Consider the following 23410-nt stretch of genomic DNA (forward strand, 5'->3'; position numbering starts at 1 on the left):
TACGTTTTGCCTGCTGCCAACTTGCGCCCAGTTTCCACTTGGAATGTCTCGCTGTCCCTTTAATTTGTTTCCTTTATATGCCGCACTCCTGCAAGAAAAACCGCATATACGAAATATATCCTAGGCTTCTCGTGAATATAATAAAAAAGACATTTGTGGCGTGTACAACACGTTTGTGTTGACCCAGGCCCCCTCCTTCAATAATCTTTTGTAAGATCATGGTAATCAATAATAAATGTAAACTGAATTCCGCACAGTTCCCACCACAGGGTGCGGGTTCGTTTCTCAGCCGCACAAGTCGTGTTCGACAAATACCACTCGTATGTCGTGGACCACTGTGTGCCTTTGAAGAATGGCTGTTCTTATTATTTGAAGGCGCAAAACCAACGAGTGCGGTGTAGCGGTACGATAACGGCCGCGACAGCCGCGTATTCGGGCCATCCACTTCTCGGCGCTCGAACTGCCTCGCCTGCCTCGCCACCCAACGTGAGTGGCGCCACCACGAAGGCAAGTGGCGATTCTCCGCAACTCCGGCGACGGCGCGCTCCTATTGTTCCCTCGACGACGTAGCAGGCACAGAAAGTATAGAGGAGGCTATGATTGGGGAAATGAATAAGGGAGCGCATGACATTTTCAATTACTGATGATTGCCCAACAGCGCGAATGGTTGCCTGCGTAAATGCCGTCTCATATGATACTGTTAACTGCACAACACCAGAGTCGAGTTCAAGGCTTTGGGTATGTGGCTCCTTCAACGGCCCAGCGCCTATCGCACCACTATTCTAATCAAAACCATGTTCCAGCCGTTTTTCATCCAGAATTCATGGACGTGAAGCTTCGCTTCCCGGTCGGCTTTGGTTGGGAGTCACTTTCACGAATGTGTAGACTAAATTGATTCGCATGGCCGACAGCGTGGAATGCTAGTTTTGCAGCGCAAAAAAATAAAAAAAGAAAGAAAACATAGACCAATTGTTATGCCACTGTCCCCCATTCGCTACAAACAGGCAAACACCCTCTGACGCGTTAGGACGATAGGACGATCGGCCGCTTTTCGTGCAGGTGCTGCTGGAACGCCGTTCCCATGGCTCGTTGGCCCACAGGGCAATGGTGGCACTCTTGTGCTCCTTGAGGACGACAGGCGTGTGCGAACGCCTTTAAAGAGACACTAAAGAGAAAAACCGATTTTTCTCGTATTAGTAAGCTACTTTCACAATACCATTATCACCACGTTTACCGCGAGAAGACGCTTGGTAAGCGAGAAAACGCACAAAAACAAAATGTGGGTGGCGACCCCACCTTGAAGCTCCCGCACCAATCGACATGACGTCATAGATTTTGACGGCGTCTACTGGGACCTACGTCGTTCCTAATCGGTAAGAATGAAGTACATTGTCCTCTGAAGGAACCAGAGATATAACATGCCAAGTTTCCGGAATTTTCGTTTGGTCAAAGTACGAAAAATGTACTTTGAAATTCCTGACGTCGTGCACGGAATTTTCGGTGCGAAATTTGAAAGTGAGACTTTGATTTTGATGTTCTTCTTTGTTATTAAAACTATGATGGCGAAATTAACGATATTAGGGTTCCCAGAGTACAGTGCATCAATCTAAACCGGTTCATTGTTTCACTTTAGTGTATCTTGAAGTGGTGCAGTCCCACACGCGTGAGGGAATTAGTTGCATGTTTGCTTCTCTCTCTCATCTTTCCTTTCTCCCAGCGTAAGACAGCCAACCACTCTTTCTTCTGATTTTCTTATTAACCTCTCTGTATTTCTGCCTTTCTGTGTCTTTCATCCCTTCGAAGCGCGCGGCTCATAAAGGTATACGTCAGGATGTTGAGAACAATTGAAATAAAAACTGATCGCGAATGTACAAATAAAAGCAAGACGTTTCGTGGTCGATGTTTCTTTTTAGTTGTCCTCACGTCTTTTCCTGACCAGACGGGTTTCCGCCCGACTCTCGACTTCACGTCGTGGTTTTGTTTGAAAACACGTTTTGCGCATATTACTGGCCTTCGTTTAATGCAGTTCTTAACTAACTTGTCATTTTGAAATACTTTGGGAAAATTGGGTGTGAGAAGATGCAAGCTACGAAGACCAAAACATTAATATATATGCCCCGATACCTTAAACCAAGGGTACGCGTTTGCTGAAGTAATTCACCGAGGTACTGTTACGTGCCTGGATTTTTTTTATTACCTACATAACAGCATAGTTTTGCTGACATCACGTAACCAAATACTGTTTTATATGAAATCTGTTCATCCTTTATTCATTTGCTTCTGTTTGTAACGTCAGTTACCATTTATCAAGAGTATAAAGCATTTAAGGTTGCTGACGTGACATCATAGAAGCCTCCTGGTGGCTTTGATGATTAGGATATATTAGATGTGAAGCATCTTATAGCGGAGTTCAATCCGGTGGTGGTGGTGGTGGTGTGCGGCGTGACCACCCTTACTGCGCATGCGCAAACCTTCACCACTTCCCCTTCCTCTCCCCCTCTTCCCTACCCCTCTCTACATCACCTCTCCATTTCCTTTTCCCGCTCCCATTTCCCTTTCCCATCCCCGTCTCCTTTCCCCTCTCCACTCCTCTCCTCTCTCCCCCTCCCCTTTCCCCTCTCCACATCACCTCTCACCTTCCCTTTCCCCTACCCTTTCCCTTCCCCCTCTTCTTTCCCCCTCTTTCCTTTCCCCCTCACCACTCCACCTCTGAAACGCGGGCTCTACATGCCGAAACACTGCTTCGCATCGCCTCATGGTCCCCTTTAGCGGGAGATGGTGTGATTTTCTTTATGTACGCAGCTTTGAAATCAGTTTCATTAATATTAATTTTATTAGTGTTGTAGCCGTCGCCGTCGTTGTAGTGCTCCCTTTCATGAACATTGTAGCGAAAAAGATGAACGCTATTAGGTCATCACAAATGGTATTTTGTCGTAGGAATTGTATAGATGTTGAGATTGACCAAACATGCATATATCATCTGTGAACGCTCTCCGTGAAGTCCAGGTATTCAATTGACGTAGAAAGAAAAATAAACAGGGAACAGCTTTGAACGTGATATTTTATTTGGGACAATATTTCTTCAATGACGTGAGAATTGGTGTCGCTGCAAGCGACGCAGAACTGGGGCTACCACTCTATGACCGCGAAACTCGCTTTGCGAGAGGGTTGGGTCGGGTACTTCAGGAAATACATAAGGGCCCGTATTTACAAAAAGAAAACGTGTTATGGTAGAATTGTTCACAAGAGAAAATATCAGCCAATCCTGATGGACGTATCATTAGCGAAGACCACCGGCCAATGGCGAAGAACGCTTACGAACTCTCCTTATTTACTCCGTTTCTGGGTTTCAGATAAAAGTTGGATGTTACAGTGCGAAGTGTCCCAGACAGGCTGTCCGATTTACTAGTTAGTAGCAGTTAGGAAGAATTATTTCAGAGTTGCCATGTGGTGTTGCTGTCAGTGGTTCCACTAACCCTTTAAAACTAACTCCTCAAGGACAGGGACTCCTTTGACAAATGCAGGTCCAACCATACAGACTTAGGCGTCTGAGGCTCTTCACTCTTTTTTACCCTACTTTTATCCCGCAATGAATGTTCACCTGTCAGCCTCTACCTTGACTTGAAAACGCAGAAAAAAATGAATGGGGCAATTTGTCACAGTTTGCCCGCAAGGGCAAATGAATGCGATAGCAACAAATTGGAATCTTATACGATGTAAGGCTAGCAGCTAACTCCTTTAGGACACGATCTGGCGTAACTCTACAAAACGCTGGCGTAAGGCAATGCGGTCGCTGTAGAGAGCGAAGCGACCTTCATGCTGTATATCGATTTCTTCTATCTCTATCTATCGGGCTGCCTATATGCTTTCTCCGTGGCACGATGACTGTGTCCGTCAGTCAAGAATTCGGCATTTTAGTAGCTTTCCCGGCTTTGTTCACACTACGCAGTCAGGTGGAAGTGGTCAGATTGCCATTATTCAAAGGTGCTACCCTGCTCCTTTGTACATTCAGGTATAATCTTACAGACATATACGGCGCCGTGAAAAGCCTAGGTTTGCACGGGGACGATAGTAGTGTTGGCGTCTCCTGCGGTGATAGCCGACAACCAGTCGGCTTCGTGAAACATGCCGAAGATCGGGTCTCCCAGCACGTACGTCACCACCACCGTCACAACCATAGTGATGAGCTTTGCCAAAAGTCCAGGAACAACCTGCGAGTTTGGAGACACGAATCGTCCATCAGTGGCGATACTACCAGAGATGTTGTACCCGCCTATTTGTGTTTCTGCCAGACTTGTACACGTTCACAGGCGTGCGGATGGTAAAGCGACCCTCCATCCCCCCCCCACCCCCCACCCCAGGGGGCGCCGAACAAAGTCAGCCACACACATTGACATAATAGGGAGGGGGGGGGGGATGGCGCTGCGACTCGGGTGGGGTGGGGCGTAATGTCAGGGCCATACATTGACATAATTGGGAGGGGGGGCGCTGCGACAAACCTTCGCCCCCCCCACCCTCTGATGGGGGAACCTGCGCACGCCTATGATCATGGTGACCAAGGGCCCCTGATGTTGCATTCAAAGAACTGTTTACTTTACACGTACCCCGGAAAACTGGGGACCAATGGCAGGCCTTTGTGGGAAGTGCGTCATCGCTTCATTTTCATTTTTGCATCCATTGCGAAGCTCGTTTTTTTTTTCGGACTCAACCAACAAGGGAGGGGGGAGTGAAACTTGTCCCCCTCCCCCCTCACTAATGGAGAACTCTGCGCAAGCCTATGCATACGTTACTGAAAAAAAGTAACCAGTTATAACTACGATTACTTCATTGTAAAAAGTAACCGATTACAAGCCTCAAGCAAGTAATCGAAATTTGCGCTAGTGCAATCAATTACTTATGACGTTACTGTTCATACGACGCTTTTATTACGGTAGCACATATATACACACATAGCGTGGCATAAATACCGAGGTGGCCGGTAAATAGAGTCGGAAAAATCGTTACCTGCACGTGCCCATTTCAAGTTTTCGTCAAAAGTTATTTCAGTGGTGCACGCTAACGTGTAAATTTTCCAAGTGCAGCTTGAAATTTTATACGAATTTTGCAAAGTGTATCGTATGATACACTTTCTAATTTTGTAATCGATTATATGAAAAATGTAATTGCATATTTCAAGGATCGTTACTCCTTAAAGGAAGTAATTAAAGCGTTACAATATTACAGTGTAATGAAACCGACTGCAAGTAATTCATTACTTGTAACGCGTTACGTACAAGTCTGGTTTCTGCTGACAGTTACCACCTTCTACCGCAACACGGAGTACTAAAAATTTTCTGTTCTTTTAATCTGAGTGAAACCGCCGCGATGGTTTAGTGGTTATGGCACTCGACTGCTGACTCAAAGGTTGCGGGATCGTATCCTGGCCGCGGCGGCCGCATTTCGATGGAGGCGTAATGCTAGAGGCCCGTGTGCTTAGATTTAGGCGCAGGTTAAAGAACCCCAGATGGTCGAAATTTGTGGAGCCCTCCACTACGGCGTCTCTCATAATCATATCGTCATTTTGGGACGTAAAACCCCCGGTAATTATTACAATCTGAGTGCTTACCATTTCCATTATTGTGAGCCGACCGTGTTCGTACACCATGGCGTTTGCCGGCGTCCCCACTGGCAGCATGAAGGCGTAGTTGCTGGCGATCGTCGTCGGAATCATGAACAACAAAGGGTTCAGGTTCAGGTCCTCGGCCTTGAAAGAGCCAAGGAAAAACTTAATGTAGCAGGGCTCGATGGACGGATGGATGGATAAGGCTGTAACCTTTAGATCGGGCGGCGGCTCCCGCTACCTAGCCGTAATACAGTTAAATACTAGCACTATGTAGGTGAACGAATTTTCACTCGCGCCTTGATTGTAGCCACCAATCAGATAACCTCCTCCTGGTTATTTCTACCCGCTGAAGTCTATTTTACCTTCACTGTCCCTAAACCCCAATGCTTTGAACAATTCTGCGCCATTTTCTAGGGTGAAGCCCTTTAACGACCAGTATCAAGTGTTCAGCCGTTTCCTCCTCCCCTCCACACGCACTACATAATGTGTCTATTCCTTCGTATTTGGCTCGGTACATCTTGGTCCGTAATACTCCTGTCCTGGCCTCAAACAGCAGAGAACTACCCCGAGAGTTGTCGTATATCTTTTCTTTGACAATTCCCTGCTTTGAAAATTCTGTACGTTTCCAGTGCTGATTTCGTAGCATCCCTATCTTCCGCTGTCCGCTCTCCATTTCTTTAACATTTTTTTTCTTAACCGATTATTAACCGATGACTAACGATCTTAACCTTAACGGGCTTTATCTTGGCATTCGGAGTGCCGACATGCACTGAGAACTCGATTTCGCAAAACTTCACCCACCATATACCAGATTAGCGTGTAACATCGCGCGCGATTTGTGGCGGCTATTCGTTGTGCGGTTTCGGTTATTGCCTAAAAACAGTGCCATCGTTTTATTATGGATTTGCACCCACTGCCTAAGATCGAACGCCAAGTGTGATGCCATAATGCATCAGCTCAACCTATATTTCCGATATTGCTTATTTACTCGCTATGTTATTTACTCTACGCGGGATTGTTCAGTGACGACTTATCATGCGTTACTTTGACTAAGGTACATAGTTACTCAGCATTATTTTCTTCTACGTTCCCACTTAGGTTCAAGACAAATCTATCTTTTTCGTTGAAGGACTTGTCGTAAATATTGCGATACCGTCATACGATGCAAATTTGGCTAAGTAACGATAAGTTATACGTGATAATATTGTATATGAACAAGAAATGTGTATCGCTATTTTTTCTTGCCATACAAACGACGCACTACCGCGTGAACAGATACAACATACGTGTCAGTCCTGTTCACTCACCAGGACAGCGAATACTGGCAGAAGGACGGTGCACGTTCCGCAGTTGCTAATGAGTTCAGACATGAAGGAGCAGATGATGCTCAGGCAAATCATGAGCGGACCGGGCGACAAGTGTCCCAGTTCGGCGAGTTTCAGCCCCAGCTGCTCAGATAGGCCCGAAACCTGCGTGCACAAGAGGACGGAGAAAGCGTTGTTTGTTTATTTATTTGTTTATTTATTTGTTTATTTATTTATTCGGGCACGAGCACCGAATGACACTGTTGTTTCTCTTCCAAGCACTTCCGGTCGAGCACTTACTTCCGGTTTTCCGAATATTCAGAAAAAAAGAATTCTAAAGCATAAAAATGGAACGATATTGATTGTCCTGGTTCAAGTTAGGGGTAATATTGGATACATATGATATGGGAGCATAAGTTTGCTTAAGATGAGGGCTGAATAACTACCAGGGTAATTAAGGAAAATTAATTGAATGAGTTCGTTGAAAGAGCAGACGGTTTTCTTGTGAGCAACTGGGATGGTTGCGGCACCTGGCGGAGCAGATGTCAACCACAGGCTTGTTTCTACGTGGCCTCCGAGATCCGCTTCGGCAGTGTGAATGCCACTACCAGACACGCATGTACATTATGGTCGCCTCCAATTTTTATTCATGTATTTGCTTTTTTAGTACAAAGTGAATTTAGTGGAAAAAAAGGGGGGGGGGTTCCCAAAGTAAGAACTGCCAGGAAAACGTTCCGGTAGTGCATATATAAAAATGCAGAGCGCGCGCTTTGCTGACTACGTTAAGCCCGCGGGGAAATGCAGGTCCATATAACATGAGCAAATAAACGTCCCAACGTATCGTTTAAGACTTGCAATTAAGGAAAAAATACAAATTAGCGAATTCGAAGCAAATAATGAAACGTCAGGTAGTTGACGGTTACGCTAGAATGTCCACTAATAATTCTATATTGAAATACGCATGTATGCACAATAGTGATTGCAATTTGTTACGTAATGGTTATATAAAATCAACGTCTCATTTATAAAGGAGGCGTTGCATAATATTGACAGTGCGCGGGCCAACACAGCAGAAAATGAATTGTTACGTTTGAAACGAACCTGCAAATGTATAGATTTCCGTATTGTGTAGATTTTATATTGGCCTGCCCGATACACGAGGTAAACAAAACAAAGAAACAGACAAATTGACCCTATGCTAGGGTCAGAACGGAATCGCTGGTCCCCTGCTTAACCACCTACGGAAGTGCACTCGGATACATTTTGATTTCCGATTGTTTCCTGGAGACATGACGCCGGCAAACTAATCTTTGTGGTTGCTTTCTCGATCCAGGAACTTTCTTAAGCTTTATCTACGATAGCATTTTCGGGAACGATAAAAGCCTTTTTTTTTACTCATCGCACGCAACGTCTTGATGACGCGTTGCTCATCTTTCGCAAAAATACAAACAATAAGTCACCGGATTCTGATTGCATGCGTACTTAAGCCGCTTAAGCCAATAAACAGTGGATAATACCCACCTAACGAGGTGCACGTGGGTCCGTTAAATAAAATTACCTCTGCCCCAGTTTGACTTGAACGACTATTGCTGCTTTAGCCTGCTGTGATGAAGTGACAATAAATTTGCGGATTCATTTTTGTCGCAAACAAAGGAAAAAAGTCTTCTAAATTTGTTACGTATTTCGTTAGGCTGCCGGTTCAGCTTTCTTTGTAGTAAATGTGCAAGCTGCCGTTACGCAACCACCTTCCTCGCAAAATATTTCTTTATGTTGTTTCTTAACAGTATTATACATCATGTGTATTTCAACTTGTTTAGTTCTTGGGACACCAGAGTGATGTGGGAGACAACGACTGCTATTAACCCCCTACGTGGCAAACAGCTCGTCTGGAAGTTTGCCCTATTAGTGATAAATCTCCGAAAGATAACCTTAGTCGTAATATTTGCCGGCCAGGCCAAGTCTGCCAAGCTGACGCCGCCAGCATCATAATCATGACCACCACCACCACCACCATTACGACGCGCCATTACGTTGGGCTCTCGGTGAAAAGGACAGAGGAATAGTGAGGGGGTGGGGGTTTAGCCACCTTCGTGGACCCCCCCCCCAAAAAAAGAAAAGAAGAAAAAGAAAACATTCCCCTCTGTGCGCCGCAGGCGGACGTAGCCCATTCACCACGACGACAACACGACAACACGACGACTACATATAGGACACTGTCGTGTCCTATATGTAGGACACGACAGTGTCCTACATATAGGACGCTTCTTTGATGCACTATAACATCGCTATTTCTTTAGCTGATGACTAGCGCCACCTACAGCACATCAAGCAGGCCTCATTCTCAACGTATGCAAGCCTAGACATTGCTTGCTTTTCATGCTGCCACGTGCCGACCGCTTTCTCCGGGCAAACGCGTGCTTTGTGTGAAAGACGTCATGGAGAGAAGTGCACGTGAAATGCCGACCGCTTACTCCGGGCAAACGCTTACTTTGTATGAAAGACGTTATGGAGCGGGAGAAGTGCGATGTCGGGGTGCACGTGAAATGTTTCAAGGCTTACCGCACATAGCACTCCTAATGTCCAGTGTCCTGTATGTATAGGACGTCTTTAAAAACAGTGTTGCGTTTACCTGTCAGTACATAAAAAACTTGTGCTTTCTTTTTGAGTAGACGTACACTTTTAGTGAAAAAAAAATATTTGTTTTGTCATTTTTTTCTGAGTTTGAGCATATATGGGTTAAACATGGAACAAGAAACAATCAGTCGCTTTTGCACAACTCAATTTCCAACACACTGTCTCAGAGTTAGCTTCATATGCGTCGTCTGGCCCATCACCCTATGCCTTGCTTACACGCATGGCTTCAGCAATGGCGAAGCCGCTGCCAATGAGAAGGATGACGCTCCATTGCAGCTTGGCCTGCACCATTTTCCATGTCAACAGGACGGGACCTCTAAAGCCTTCCTGGGGCTTCGAAGGAATCATGAATAGCAAGATCACCGGTATCATCACTGCCGTGGCGTCCTTGGGCTTTCTGCAGTAGTAAACGATGACCAAATCAGTATAGACTGCTTGTATTGAGAAATTATTCTGTGGTATGACCTTTCTGAGACCACTGCTTTCGTTTACTTGGTTGTCGTAAAATCGGTTTGCGTTCATGATGTCATGATAGTCTTGACGTCGTGATGAGCGTGTTATCATATAGTGCGAAAAGCACACTTTTTATATTCAGGGGAAATGAATATTGGACCGCCTCATGAGGAAAAATTAAGTTATCAACAAAGGTGTGCGAATGTCTGTCACATATGTATCAATCGCTTTCCACACTTAATCTCAATAAACGTTAACGCAAACAACTTAGTCTGTAGCCTTTGGGTGACTAGATGCCTCCTTACGCCATGCATTTGCATTTAATAAAACATTTTACCTCGTACCTGTCAGGTTTACTGTTTATATGTTGTTTCACGATTGCATCCAACACGAAACCTGAGAGAGAGAAAGGTTTATTGGGGCAGAAAAGCTGAGAGGTCGGCCTGAATCAATTTTCTGGCCTGCTACTCAGCGTTAGGAAAGGGGAGGGGAGGGGAACGAGGGCTGAAGTTCTCAATACTTGCAATGTGCACTCATTTGCACTCTTATGTGTACATTTAAATTTAGTTTAATGTAACGGTATTAGAAGGATCTGTGTAAAACAGGCGGTTATCCCGAGGATATTACATATGCTTTATGAATGATCGAAATTACCACTGTCAAATAAAGTCAACATGTGTTTTATTGAAGCGTAATTACAGAGAATGCGTACAAAATACTTGAACCAATAGCCTATGTGGCTATTAGCTCTTACAACATAGACTGTCCATTCGTAGAACGGTTAGATATTGAATGAGTGTGCATATTACATATATACTCACATGACTCCGAAGTATGTCGCCCATCCCTTGGCGAACATAGGGTCGCGGAAGAGCCAGAGAAACACCAGCAATATGAACAGAAGCAGAACCGCCACTTCGTGGAACCTGTGGTGTTCGCAAGATTGTCAGATCAGGAAATGCCTGAGAGCGAGAACTCTGCAGTGAACTGTCCGATGATATTATGAGCACAGTGAAAAGGAAAGGAAGGAAAATTACTTTGGTCTGTATAGTAAGATTGTTGCTATGTTTTTGCACCTTCAAGCTGCTTTCTGTGTCATCGCTTCATGAGCATCCATTACTTTTGAACAATATGCTCCTAGAACCTAACATACTACAATTTAGTATTCCACACGAACGTGGCAAGAGGTGATATTTTTAATAGAGAGGCTTATTGTTCGCCAGATGTAACAAAAAGAACATGCGGGTGGTTTGCACTGGAAGAAAACACTTTAATAACCATTGGGTGTTATCGTGTTGATCGTTTTTACGATTGCTTCGTCTGGACGCAATTCAATCAATTTAACGTCCTATGATTGGCCTTTTTGCTCTATGAAGGTCACCTTATAGATCTTATCAACTAAAGTTAAGGACTGTTTTGATGGGAACATCATTATGCGTTATTACACCATTTGAAACACTTGAACGTTCAGCTACTTACCTTCAGCTGCTACAAGTTTAAGTTAGTACACGACTTACCTGATGGGTCCGAGTGCCATGTAGTTGCGACGAATAGCAGCCATTGCGTAGTTACTGCTTTCTTTCCCGAGGTTCGGGCTGAAACAATAGTTAAGATGCGTGACACGTAAATCTCGGTACTGTTTCGCGTCGAATGCTGAAGCAGTATTTTCTTAGCCGTGCTACTATATGCGAGTAATGTATGCGGTATTTGGGTTTTCTTTCCTGGCTTGTTCCTTAGATATGGCACATCTTTCAGTTTTGTTATGTGTGAAAGTCGTTTTACACACTCTTATGTGCCCACAAATCTGTATAGTTTCACGACGTTACATATATTTGCGATTTAGTTCTGAAAAGTTGTGCACTGTTCGCAAGAAATGAGAAGTGTATCTTGGTGTGTATGTTACAAACGAGAAATGCTGTATATTTGTAAAATACATGTCAGTGTTGTATCTCTGATGTTTTTGAATGGATACTTTGTATATCCATGCTCTGCAGTTTTTTTTTTCTCCTGAATTGATGTCTGAAAAAAGTTGACTCTCTGCTGTCAAATTCTGTAAGGGCAGGAGCCTTTGTCAAGCCGCTATAATAGCGGCTTTTTGCTCCTGTCCTAGTATTTGTTCTCATGATGAATTCTTAAATAAAGGAATCTGAATCTGAACGCCGCTCTTATGCCACTGAAAGCAGAGAATACTCGAGAGCCGTCAACAGACGCGTCCGTTGTCCTTGCGAAGCGAAGACGCGAATCCTACGTTCAACGCGTTTCCTACGTCACGGTGTCGAAAACCGCTATGCCGTTTAGCCACATAACAGATTTATCAGCTGTATGCTATCAGCGAGGAACATGAGGAAGGTAAGGACAATAGCATGGCCAAGGCATAATTCGATCCACTCTTCAAATGAGGTCATTGCATGCTACAGGCTTCTTAATTTGTTCCAAAGGTCGTACGGAAGATACTTCCGGGACATACTTACTGAAGATACTTACGAAAGACACGTCACATAAACATGATTGCTAATATTTGCCTCTTTTTACACATAAAAATAATAAAAGAATACATCTCTTGTGATGTTCATTTTAAAGCCTATTAATCGCGCTAGTAAACACGGACAAGAACGAGGGAAGACAGTACGCGCGCAGGGAGGAAGACAGGAAGACAGGACGGGCGCTGCGCGCGACCTGTCTTCCCTCGTTCTTGTCCGTGTTTACTAGCGCAGTTAATAGGCTTTGAAATGAATGTGAACCAACTAGCCCGACTTGGTGCTCTATTTCTGTTGCGATGGGGTGATTTAATGCGGTACTTCCTTAGCCTGTGCGTCGTAAAAATTCCTTCCGCTAGATATATTTTTTTAGATGGCATCATCCGTTTAAAGTCAGCTGATGCCGATGATTACGTGAGCGGCGACTCACTCAATCGACCAAAGGGGAGAGGGAAAAAAAGAAATAAAGCATGTATCATGGAATCGTTACAATATTCTCGACTTAGTCACGCCGTTATCGCGGCCTTCTTATTGCTCTAAGCTTTTGCATACTCTGGTTGAACTCTGTGACGTCATTTGTTTCCTTGCATGACAGTTTCTTAGTATTGAAAAGAAGGTGGACTGATAAGACAGCCACCTCAGTAACGTGGTGGTGGTAAACATGTTATTCAAGAAACTCTCGAGAGAGGTGCTGTGTATACTGCTTACATTGAACTGCACGGATTTTCAAGCAGCGCAACACGAGTCGTGGCCATAGGTGCGATACCACGCTTATCGCACGCGCTTAGTCGGCTCAAAAGCGTGAGCGCTGTTTGCGAATCGCTCTCACTCCTTCTGGAATGCACCCTCTGCCAAAACTTATCTCCCACGTTTGTACGCCACTTACGCGTTTTTTCAGGAAGACCTAATAAACGTTGTGACACATTAAATAACACGCTGCATGTATATGAGATGCAAATGAACATAGCTGTACGTGTTGGATTTCCACACTTTCTTCTTGCACCATTCGAACTTCAGTTCTCATTTTTACATAGTTATGATATACTTACCTCTTGCAAGAGAAGAAGAAAGGCACGACGATTACAAACACGAGGGCCGTTCCGATTAGGGCAATGGGCAGGGCGAAGAACATCCACAATGCGTAGTCCACGGGGGCTCGTTCTTTGTATAGGCTGCGACAGTGTACCAACAGCTACTCTTACGACAGGTGCACATGCATACGTATGTCATCAAAGCTTTACTCTCCTAGGGTCTTTCAATTCCCTTCTCCTATGCAGAGTAGCATGCAGGCGTCTTCATATACACCGGCAAAATTCTCTCTGCTTCATTGAGCAGCTTTCTCTCAAAAAAAGGTTTCACTGCAACATGTTCAATAGCTCAATTACTATTCTTTTGAAGAAATCTACCAACTCTTTTAACATGGTTGCTGTAGATGTTGCGTTAACTTACTCCTCGATGACGAACTTGAAGACCACGTTAGAAGCTCCACTCGTAATGGTCGTGATGGTCCCAATGTTTGCGCCGTACAGAACGCTGAGGTACAGAAGCACGCGAACTCGATGTTCAGTTGCCTTGTCGATCTGCGAGTACTCCTTCTTCGGCTTTATCGGAATAACCACGTCGGACTCCTCTTCGTCACTGCACAGGTCAACAGGACATGCCCTTCTCCATTTTGTCGAGAAAAATGCCCCGTTTTTTGTTTGTTTGTTTGTTTGTTTGTTTGTTAAACGGTCTTTTCTACACGAACGTTAATTCATGTAAACGTGAGTGCGTCTTTCATGATCTTTTCGGACGTGTCTAATCAAGCAGCTCTCCTTGAAACTCTGAATGTCTTCATTAGATGCAACCAAAGTAATACAGCAGACAATTAAGCGAAGGAAAGCATATGGGATATTATTTCTTGTCTTTGAATTGTAGTGCAGTAATTATGATGTAAATTGAAATGAACTAAAGTGGACGAAAAAGAAATCACTGTTTCCGTCGGTGGGATCCGAACCCACAAACCATCATGCGCAGCATGGTGCTCATGCTGCGCAGTGGAAGCGTTTCGTTCTCTACAGGTATGTTTTTCGTTTCGTAGTAAATGGTCTTACAACGTTTGTTTGTTTACAAGCTTTGTTTGTTACAATGTTTGTTTTTCAATGCATCTGGCGTGTTCCCAACGGGAAAGTTATGCAGCTGTTTTGAACTGCCTTGTATCTTTACTGATAATCGTGGTACGTAAACGGCAGCATGCGCTAGTCTATTCTATCTTTTTTTTTGCCGAGAAGAGATAATACCGTAAATATGCGTATCAAATTTTTCGAGCGAAAGACGGCACGTGTCAGTAAATTTGCTACCCAGAAATCTCCGCGATAAGAAATTTGCGAGTTGAATAAAACCTGCGCGAATATAATGAAGCGTACACGTCATCGTGTGGTACCAGTTTGATGTTTCCATTGGCAGCAGCAGCTTTCTCGGCACGCTCCCTGAGCGCTACAAACAGAACATAGAAAACTAATGTCAGTAACTCATAGAAAGTGAGCGCAAGACTAAAAATAACAGAAATGCAATATGCACCTGCTATCCCCTCGACGTCGATATTGCCTCGCGACAGGCTCCTGCGTCTCTCCTGCAGCAGCTCGTGCGAGAGGGAGTTAATCACAGGCATCATCATGGCCGTGATGGCCACGTTGTTGATCCAGATGGACAGGAACATGGAGATGAACATTATTCCAAACACGAGCCTGCGTCATGGCGGGCAAGAAGAATTGCAAGGTGCGTGTAACTCCATCGCTGCATCTTATGTACTGCACGCAGCGTATTCCATATCGGCATAAAGACACGTTCTAGTCTTTCTTTTTTTAAGTGTCCGTTCTGCAATCTAGTGGGTCCTGTGTTGTCTGCTGGAACGTATTTCACATTGCTGATTGAACGAAAGAAGATAAATTGATCGAGGGCTCGGGTTTTTTTCTCTTAGACACGACCTTAATGAAACCAGCAGACAATGAAGCCAAGGAACGTTTAGAGGACATTATTTGTAGCCGCTTTAGCTGATGTGGCAGAGCATCGAAAGCGTTATACGAACGTTGTAGGTTCTGTCCCTAGTGGCTGCAAGTTGTCTTTTCGTCCATTTTAATTTTTTTTCACACTTATATCCCAATTACTACAATACAGGTAAGGGACGACAAATAACGTGCCCTATACCATCGTTGGCTTGCCTGTTGGTTTTCATTAAGGTCGTGTCGAACATTGCTGATTGGTGGGACGTAATGCAAATGCTATTGCAATGTGGCAGACACTTTTTTAAGATTTTTTTATTGTTTCATATTGGCAACCGCGTCACGCATTTAGCACCAATATTATGAAGGTACCGCTTTAAAAGCTCGCGACAGCGGCATTTACAGTGCATGCCTCCTAAAACTGCAAATTGTATCGACGGATTGTATTTTGTCGTGCTTTCAGCCTTCTATCAACCTCAATCTACACAGGCTTCACGCGATGACCAATTACATAAGGCCGTGTTTTACGATAAAACTTTGACTTGGGCGAGTTGGTACATACTCGGATAAATGCAGCGCGACTTGGACGAAGACAGGAGACACATAAAAGACACGGCGCTCGTCTGTGTTTTATGTGTCTCCTGTCTTCGTCCAAGTCGCGCTGCATTTATCCGTGTTTTACGATTCCTGTGGTTTCAATGAAATGATCGAGAGCTCACATTTTGATGCCAGTGCCCAGCAGGCAAAGTGTCTTCAGTGCTATTCTTTGATGTAGATGAGAATGTTCGATGGCGATGGCCATTATCAGAGTTCCAACAAACATGATATTCGTTTCCTGGAGTAAAGAAAAAAATAGATTATTATAAGTGAGCGATAGTTTTCACAAGTTATCGATACCATGATCCACAGTAGTTATGTTTACATGCAACAGAGATTGCGTTGGTATGTAGTATTCTATAACGATATGTCACATCATTCTGCCAATGCGCTGCAATAATTATTCACTAAAAGTATCGCCTTGAGCTTTTCTGATCACATTGCCTCAATTCTAAACAGTAACTGTTGTCATCTCGCATAGCACTATACTTAAACGAACATTCAGCGATGCAACAACAGAACAGAACAAAACTGAAATGTTTTTTTGGTTTCTTGTTGACACTATCTTGCCAACCATGAAACCACCCGTTGCGCCATTTTAGGCAGGTTATTATTAATGACATACTTTGAAGCCACACCAGAGGCTGGGGTTACATGGTAAAGATGGGAGAGGTGGAGAGGTGGCCTGGCGCTTGGATGTAGTAAGCCTACGTTTATAATCCGATATAAACGCACCGTATGTTGAACATATGTAGTATATATCGTGGCTAACCCATAAATTCGGCAAGTTCATCTCATTTCAAATGTCACATTGTCATTGATAAGTCATTGATATAAAAGTTTCGATCGCAACTCGAGTAAGCACTTAAGCTCACTCTCTCATTTATTGATTAATTTGTGTGGATGAAATTGTATATGTCAGTGACTATATCGATCTAGGTTTTTATGCACACAACAAATTGTGCAATAATTATAAAGAATGACTACACGAGTTAGAAGAAGAGCACGTTGAAAAACTTGCGCGGATGGTCAATTGAATACAGACGGAAAAATAAAACTGGAGCGCCTTGCAGTAAACGACGTGTTTTGCCATATCTGAGTTAAAACACAGGCCCCTGTAAGCACATTAAAAGGCATTTAATTTATAAATATACAAAGCTTAAATAAAATGAAGAAATTCAACTTTGAAGAATACCTTCGCGCGAAAAGTTACGGCTATTTCGGCACTTCTGATGTTTTATACAATAGGAATAGCAACATTTTAAACACTTTCTTCGCGATATGAAAGGCATCTGGAATCTATTTTTTTCCTGCTGGCGTACTCACGTTCATGTAGAGTACACACGTTTGCTCCGTTGTAAGAACTCCGAGCATTGGGAATAGTACGATGGGGATCAACGACGTGGCTCCTAGTGGAATGGGCTCTATGATCCAGTAGAGCCCCACGACAGCCACGACGTAGGCGCAACGAGCTTTCTGCAAAAGACAGCTGCCTTTAAAACCATCTATATGTGAATCCATCGAGCCTTCAAAACAGGGTGAACACAGCAGAACGGTCATTTATATAAACATGAAGCATTCATATGTTCTGTTCTGCTCTAGCCTGCATACTGTGTAAAGGTTGAGGTTTATATTCCCTCGGCTACTTCATTTCAATTAGTTCTCCAGCGCAAAAAAAACACAAGAAACAAAAAGGTTACCGGGAAACAAAAATGAACAAAGAAAAAACATATCGCAAACTGAAACAAATAAGAAGAAATAGTATGGCAGTGGACGGTTCGCTTGCAGGAGTTCACTTTGCAACAGATCGTTCGCACGCACACATTTCTGTCCAAGTTCTACCCGCAGTATACGGGCTAACACATCGCTTCACTTTGTATATTGCAATACATAGTGATTCATCAGAAGTGAAGTTAGAGGGAAAAAAGCTAGCATGTTTGGACAGACGCCGTCTTACATTACAAAAACTGCTTGAACCATGGCCTGAAAAGTATCTTCAGCGAAAAGCGAACATCTTCTTAAAAGACTTCTTAGTGAACACTGGATTAGAAAAGCGTTCGTATGTCCAATAAACTCTTCTACCAATTCGTCAATACTCGATTCATGGTCTCTTCATTATGGGGCGACCAAATCACAAATTGAATTTGTATAAGTATAATGAAAACCAGCAGATAATGAAGCTACGGAAGGTAGAGGGGCTGTTAATTGTACTGTTTTAAGTGTGTTGTGTAATTGTGATGTATATGCGAAGAAGGTAAAGTGGACGAAAAGACAATTTGCCGCCGGCAGGGACCGATACCTGCAATCTTCGGATTACGCGCCCGGTGCTGTTATCAATTGAGCAACGTCGGCGGTCCTCCCCTCATCCACGTCATCGGGTATTAGTCAGCGAAATTCAATGAAATTTTGTCCGTGTATCGCAATCTTTGACTCGAAAAAGAACGTCCTGCTCACGGAGCTTCTTAAAGGAATGAACACTCGAAGAACGTTACGAACCCTTCTCCAGTCAGGTACACGTTGCCGACGAGGATCTGTGCTGAGTTGGACAGACTTAACCAACGAGAAATGTAATAGACTCATGCAGGGAGCGTAACGGGACAATATATTTAAAAGACTGACATGGTCTCCCCGTTAGCTGCTAGGTGGGAGCCTTGCCCAGCAATCTGGCGGAAATTAATAAAGTTGTTCTCTCTCTCTCTATTAAACAGCGCTCTCAATGCAGCCTACGGTGGGAGTTCTTGTACGTAAACAACTCCCTAAATAGAAAATTCTTCGCCAATTTCGTTCGTTATGAAAACCGTCACATAAGTTGTGTGTTATAAAGGGATTTAGCCATCTCGAAGCCGCCTTCCTTAATGATAACAGGATCGGCCCGCACTCCTGTGCGGACGTTTAAAGGAAGGCTACTTTTGTACTGTATACTAGGTGCAATAAAATGGGTACTATAAAGCAGTTTATTTGGCACTGCAGGCGCTTCTGCTCGTAGAAAGAGAAGGCTTTTAGAACACGTGAGAAAAACTACAATTTTCTCACTAGCCCTTTCAGCAGATAGTCTTCGCAATGTAGTAGTACCGTGGACAGTGCGCATGAAAGTTTCTCGCATTCTTCTGACTTTTCTGCGAAAAACTTGGTTTATGGGTTTCAAAGGATTTAACCTCCCAAGGTGACTCATGATATGAGAGACGCCGTAGTGGAGGGCTCCGGATAATTTTGACCCCCTGGGGTTCTTTAACGTGCACCGGCATACCACAGTACTCGGGCCTCTAGCATTTCGCCTCAGTCGAAATGCGACCGCTGCGGCAGAGATCGAATCGGCGTCTCCGTGAGCTGCTCGCTTAAGGGATGCACGGTGAAATATACGTTATGTGGACAGAGGCGTTCAGGTGGGCCAATCGCCGGCCAGGGGCCGAATTCAAAACTTCTCTTTCGTAAGCGCGTTTTCGTAAGTGCGTTTCACGGCTTCGCTAATGAAATCTCCCGCATCGTGATTGGCTGAAATATTCTCTTACGAAAATGTTAGCTCAAGACATTTTCGTGAATACGGGCCCAGTTCTGTCAGTCTAACCTTGCTTGCAGCAATTTCACCATGGCTACCTCTAAGTACTATGCACCTGTTTCATCCTTGCATTAATTTTACAGCAACTTTCTGGCATCGCACTGCACTTCCGTAGTTCGCGCGTAAGATACGCGTGTGTATTAAGTACACGACTTCCGTAATGTCATACCTGAGCGTCTTCGAGGAAAATCATAGGTAGCAGAACAAGAGGAACCAGGACCATTAGAATTTGCCTCCATAGCTTGAGGGCTCTAGCCACAGCCTTCTTCGCAGACGCCATGCTGGGAGTTCGAAGTAGGATATTCGACGGCATCCGTGCAGCCTCGAGCCCCGCAGCACTCTGCTGTGGGCTCGGAACTCACAGCACGAGGTAACCTTGCGTAAAGCAAAAAAAAAAAATCTTGTTCAAGCTTTGGAGCAGCAAGCGACGCGCTGCGGTGAGCACTGAAAACCTTTGCCAGGAAAGGAGGACAAAAACAGCGGGATGCGCGACAGCCGGATCAGTTTGCATACCTGGAAGTCACGAGCAACTTCGCGAATCGCTAACCGCGCATGCCAGCTACTCGCGTCTTGACAGTGACTGCAGACGGCACTTCGTCATTCTATTGTGGGAAGTCAAACGTACTGAGTCTACATTGCTGTTCCGGCTAGTTAGTGACTGGGACTACGAAGAACGCTCATTAGGAACTTGTCATCTTTCTTCACTCAAGAGGTGGAGTAATATCAGACTGATAGAAAGGGCTTACTATGAAATCGCTTCATTGTGCTGTCCGTGTTAGATCTAAGAGAATGTGTAATCATGTTGTTAAGTGCCACCGAGTCGCTTTCAGTTCCTGGTGACATCGTGATTGCATCAAGAACCGTGAGATCTGTTAATCGCAAGATCTTTAAGCTCACTGAGATGGTTCTGTCGGGCCTGAGGAATAACATCGCGCCATCTTGTACATGGGCTACACTGTTTGTTTAACCTTACAATTCGGCTAGCTATAACTTAGGCTCGCAGCCCGCGTAAGATGACCAAAATAAAATAGCTTTAGTTTCAGGACGTTTGCTTCAAAATAACACTCGGTATCGTTCTCCGTTATCATCGATAGCTCGTCTATTTTGGCAGTCGGTGGAAATTTCATAACTCTTAGCCAGCACCAGAGCACAAAAGGATCGATCTGTCTTTTTTCTGTCATATTTCTGCAAGGTCGACAATTCGCACCCACACCTCAACACAGGAAAAATCAAGGCGTTAACCAGACGTATTAATTGGTTTTTAAGGCTAATAAACCCCTTCACAATCTTTCAAAGTGCGACCATTTTTCTCCTTCCTAGTGCCATTAAAATGGACTTGTTGACTAGTTCGTTAATTATTACGGTATATAGCAGCGGACACCTTTGTTTTTTGTGTTCGTTATTTCACCCGGTGCGCGCTGCCATATGCTGTAGTACTTTTATTCAGTGAATTTCTTTTCTATAGCTCTCATACTTGTTTGTTCTGCTTCCCCCCCCCCCCCGCCCTCATAAAAAAAGGCACAGCGTTCAGCAAATCTATTACTTCGTAGTTTGTCTGAATCACCTGTTGTCATAACATTAGTCATACTTGAAAAAAAGACTAACCCACTCGCTTCATTTTTTAACCTTCAAAACGATGGTTTTTAAATAATTTGCACTTCTTGCCACTTAAATAATATTGTCTGCATACCATAAATTGGTTACCTGTGTTCATGCAATTTTCGCTCCCATATCCACCAGATTCCAAGCACAGCTTCAAAACGCGTACGTATTGTGTAAATTAAGTGAATATTGGAATAAAAACAACCCTGCTTAACACATTTTTAGCCCTTAAACTAATTTGTATTGCCAACACGTCTTACCAAGTGCTTCTTGTCCCATGTAAAGGTTTTTAGTAGACTTGTGGAGGTTTTCAATTTTTCCAACTTATATCCCTAGCTTGCAGTGGGATATATCAAGTTTTGCTATGATCGATAAATTTACTACACAACGGTTTTTTCATGCTCTTTTTACAAGTTTTCCGTAACGCTATCATGTTTTCGTGTCCTCCGGTATCAGGCCGCTTTCTGAACCATGCTTGCTGCATACTGTCATCTCGCTTTCTATGCATTATCTTATAGCGTTTTCCCTATCGTTTTCAGGAACGGTTTGCTGCTGTGGGATATCGTAGTTTGAACATTCAGCTGCATCTGTTTCGTTACGCAGTGTAATAAAAAGAGATCTCATCTAATTTACTGGCAATTTCGCATTCTTTCAAATTTGTTTACGTAATTTATCGATAACTTTCGTTGACTCTCGTGCAACTTTCGCAGCTATTTCAAGAGGGATGTTGCCTGGACCACTTGCGTCACCTTTAGGTATCGCAAGTGGTCCTCCGTTTGCAGAACAGTGTATCGGCAGCGGTATCTGCAGAACAGTGTATTTATGTCGTCCCTTAAAGGAGTTAGCTCTAGTTCATATAGAAAGTGAAGCAAGATAAAAAAAATTGCGGTAGCTTCGCACTAGTGGTGCCTAGCCTGAAGGAAGAGCGGAGCCGGGCGACCTTCCTTGATTCTCTTTATTTTCTAGTTCTTTCTTCTTCTCCTTCTTTCTCTTTCTCTCTGTTCCTTGTCTCTTTTTCTTGTATCTCTTCCTTTCTCTTTCTTTATTCCTCTCTCTCTCTCTCTCACGTGTTGTACACGGTAGTGGGGCTTGCCCAATTCCTGTGGCGCAAACTCACCTGAGGAGTTTTGCACGACAGAGCACAAATTGCCGATAGCTTAACAGCTTTACTGTAAAGAGAAGAGAGCGCGTGCCTGTTCACGATGATGATAATTTTTTACGACGGAACACAAGTTACTTCGTTGTTAAGACTCTAGTCTTGAAGGACACTGCTGGTTTAAACGTGCCCGTGGTTTCTGAGCACTTCCGTGGCTTATAAAAGACAAACCACTTCGACTCGTATACTGAGAAAAGTCATACGGCATGCTCAGAGCAGTCGTAACAATAGTCGGTGAAGTAGGCGACACCTCGCAAACGTTGCCACATTCTGCGCTAGCCGATGTCATTCGCACCATTATTGCGAAGCGCCTTGTAATTGGTTTCTTTCTTTAAAGCAGCAACGTTAACGGTTATATAAATGTCAGACACGAGGACGCGAATTTCTGGCACCGCGGCCAAATACTCGCCGCTTTGTTACCGTGCCATTCCGTCTGGACTGTCGCTTGCAGTGCGTTTCAAAGCAATTGAGACGCTTCCGACAATGACGGACGAGGTGTCGTTAGCAGCAAACGTCGGTCACGTGCACAACAAAAGAAAGACGTCAAGTGCCCGTTGCTGAGAGCTGCCGAAGGTGGCCTGTTGCTGCGGACGTTCAATGTACATATGGTAAAGTAGTAAAAATCACGCGAGGTCACCGTGGTACATTAGCTTCAAGGAAAAGAGTACACGGTTCCTTGTTTTCTCACACTGTACTTCTAGCGTTTCGGTTGTAGGCCCAGCCTTAGTCGTAAAGTATCAAATGCAGTCTAAGGCGAAAGCATTAGATGCCTCATCAAACGCGAAAGTTGACCGGCGACGTCAACATGAGTGGGGAAAATCGTGGTAACTTTTTTCCCCCACTCACCGTATGACGTCACCATATGACGTCATCACACGACATCGTCGCCTGGTGGAAGGTGGACCGATCACGGAGGCAGTACAAAACAAGGTGCGGTGCAGAAAGTTTGCGCTGCCTCCGGTCCTGGAGGTAGTGCAAAACCACGTCAGGCGCAGAAAACTCTGAAAAAGGCGGGGGAATCAATGCATTGATTGAGAAGAAAAAGAAG

General features: G+C 44.1%; 1 protein-coding gene across 1 annotated transcript; it reads right to left on the reverse strand.

The window, feature by feature from the left end:
• Positions 1-3042: 3042 nt before the first annotated feature.
• On the reverse strand, positions 3043-19979 carry LOC119389539 (solute carrier family 13 member 5). The gene is made up of 13 exons (XM_037656856.2): positions 19774-19979; positions 17375-17524; positions 16171-16286; positions 15030-15196; positions 14876-14945; positions 13920-14108; positions 13520-13642; positions 11511-11588; positions 10815-10919; positions 9757-9937; positions 6910-7071; positions 5606-5743; positions 3043-4211 (listed from the first exon to the last, which is right to left on the reverse strand). Exons 1-13 carry the CDS (start codon positions 19915-19917, stop codon positions 4050-4052), a joined length of 1785 nt encoding a protein of 594 aa, XP_037512784.1. The 5' UTR covers positions 19918-19979; the 3' UTR covers positions 3043-4049.
• Positions 19980-23410: the final 3431 nt, after the last annotated feature.

Source organism: Rhipicephalus sanguineus, chromosome 4 (assembly GCF_013339695.2).
Source record: "Rhipicephalus sanguineus isolate Rsan-2018 chromosome 4, BIME_Rsan_1.4, whole genome shotgun sequence".
NCBI lineage: Eukaryota > Metazoa > Arthropoda > Arachnida > Ixodida > Ixodidae > Rhipicephalus > Rhipicephalus sanguineus.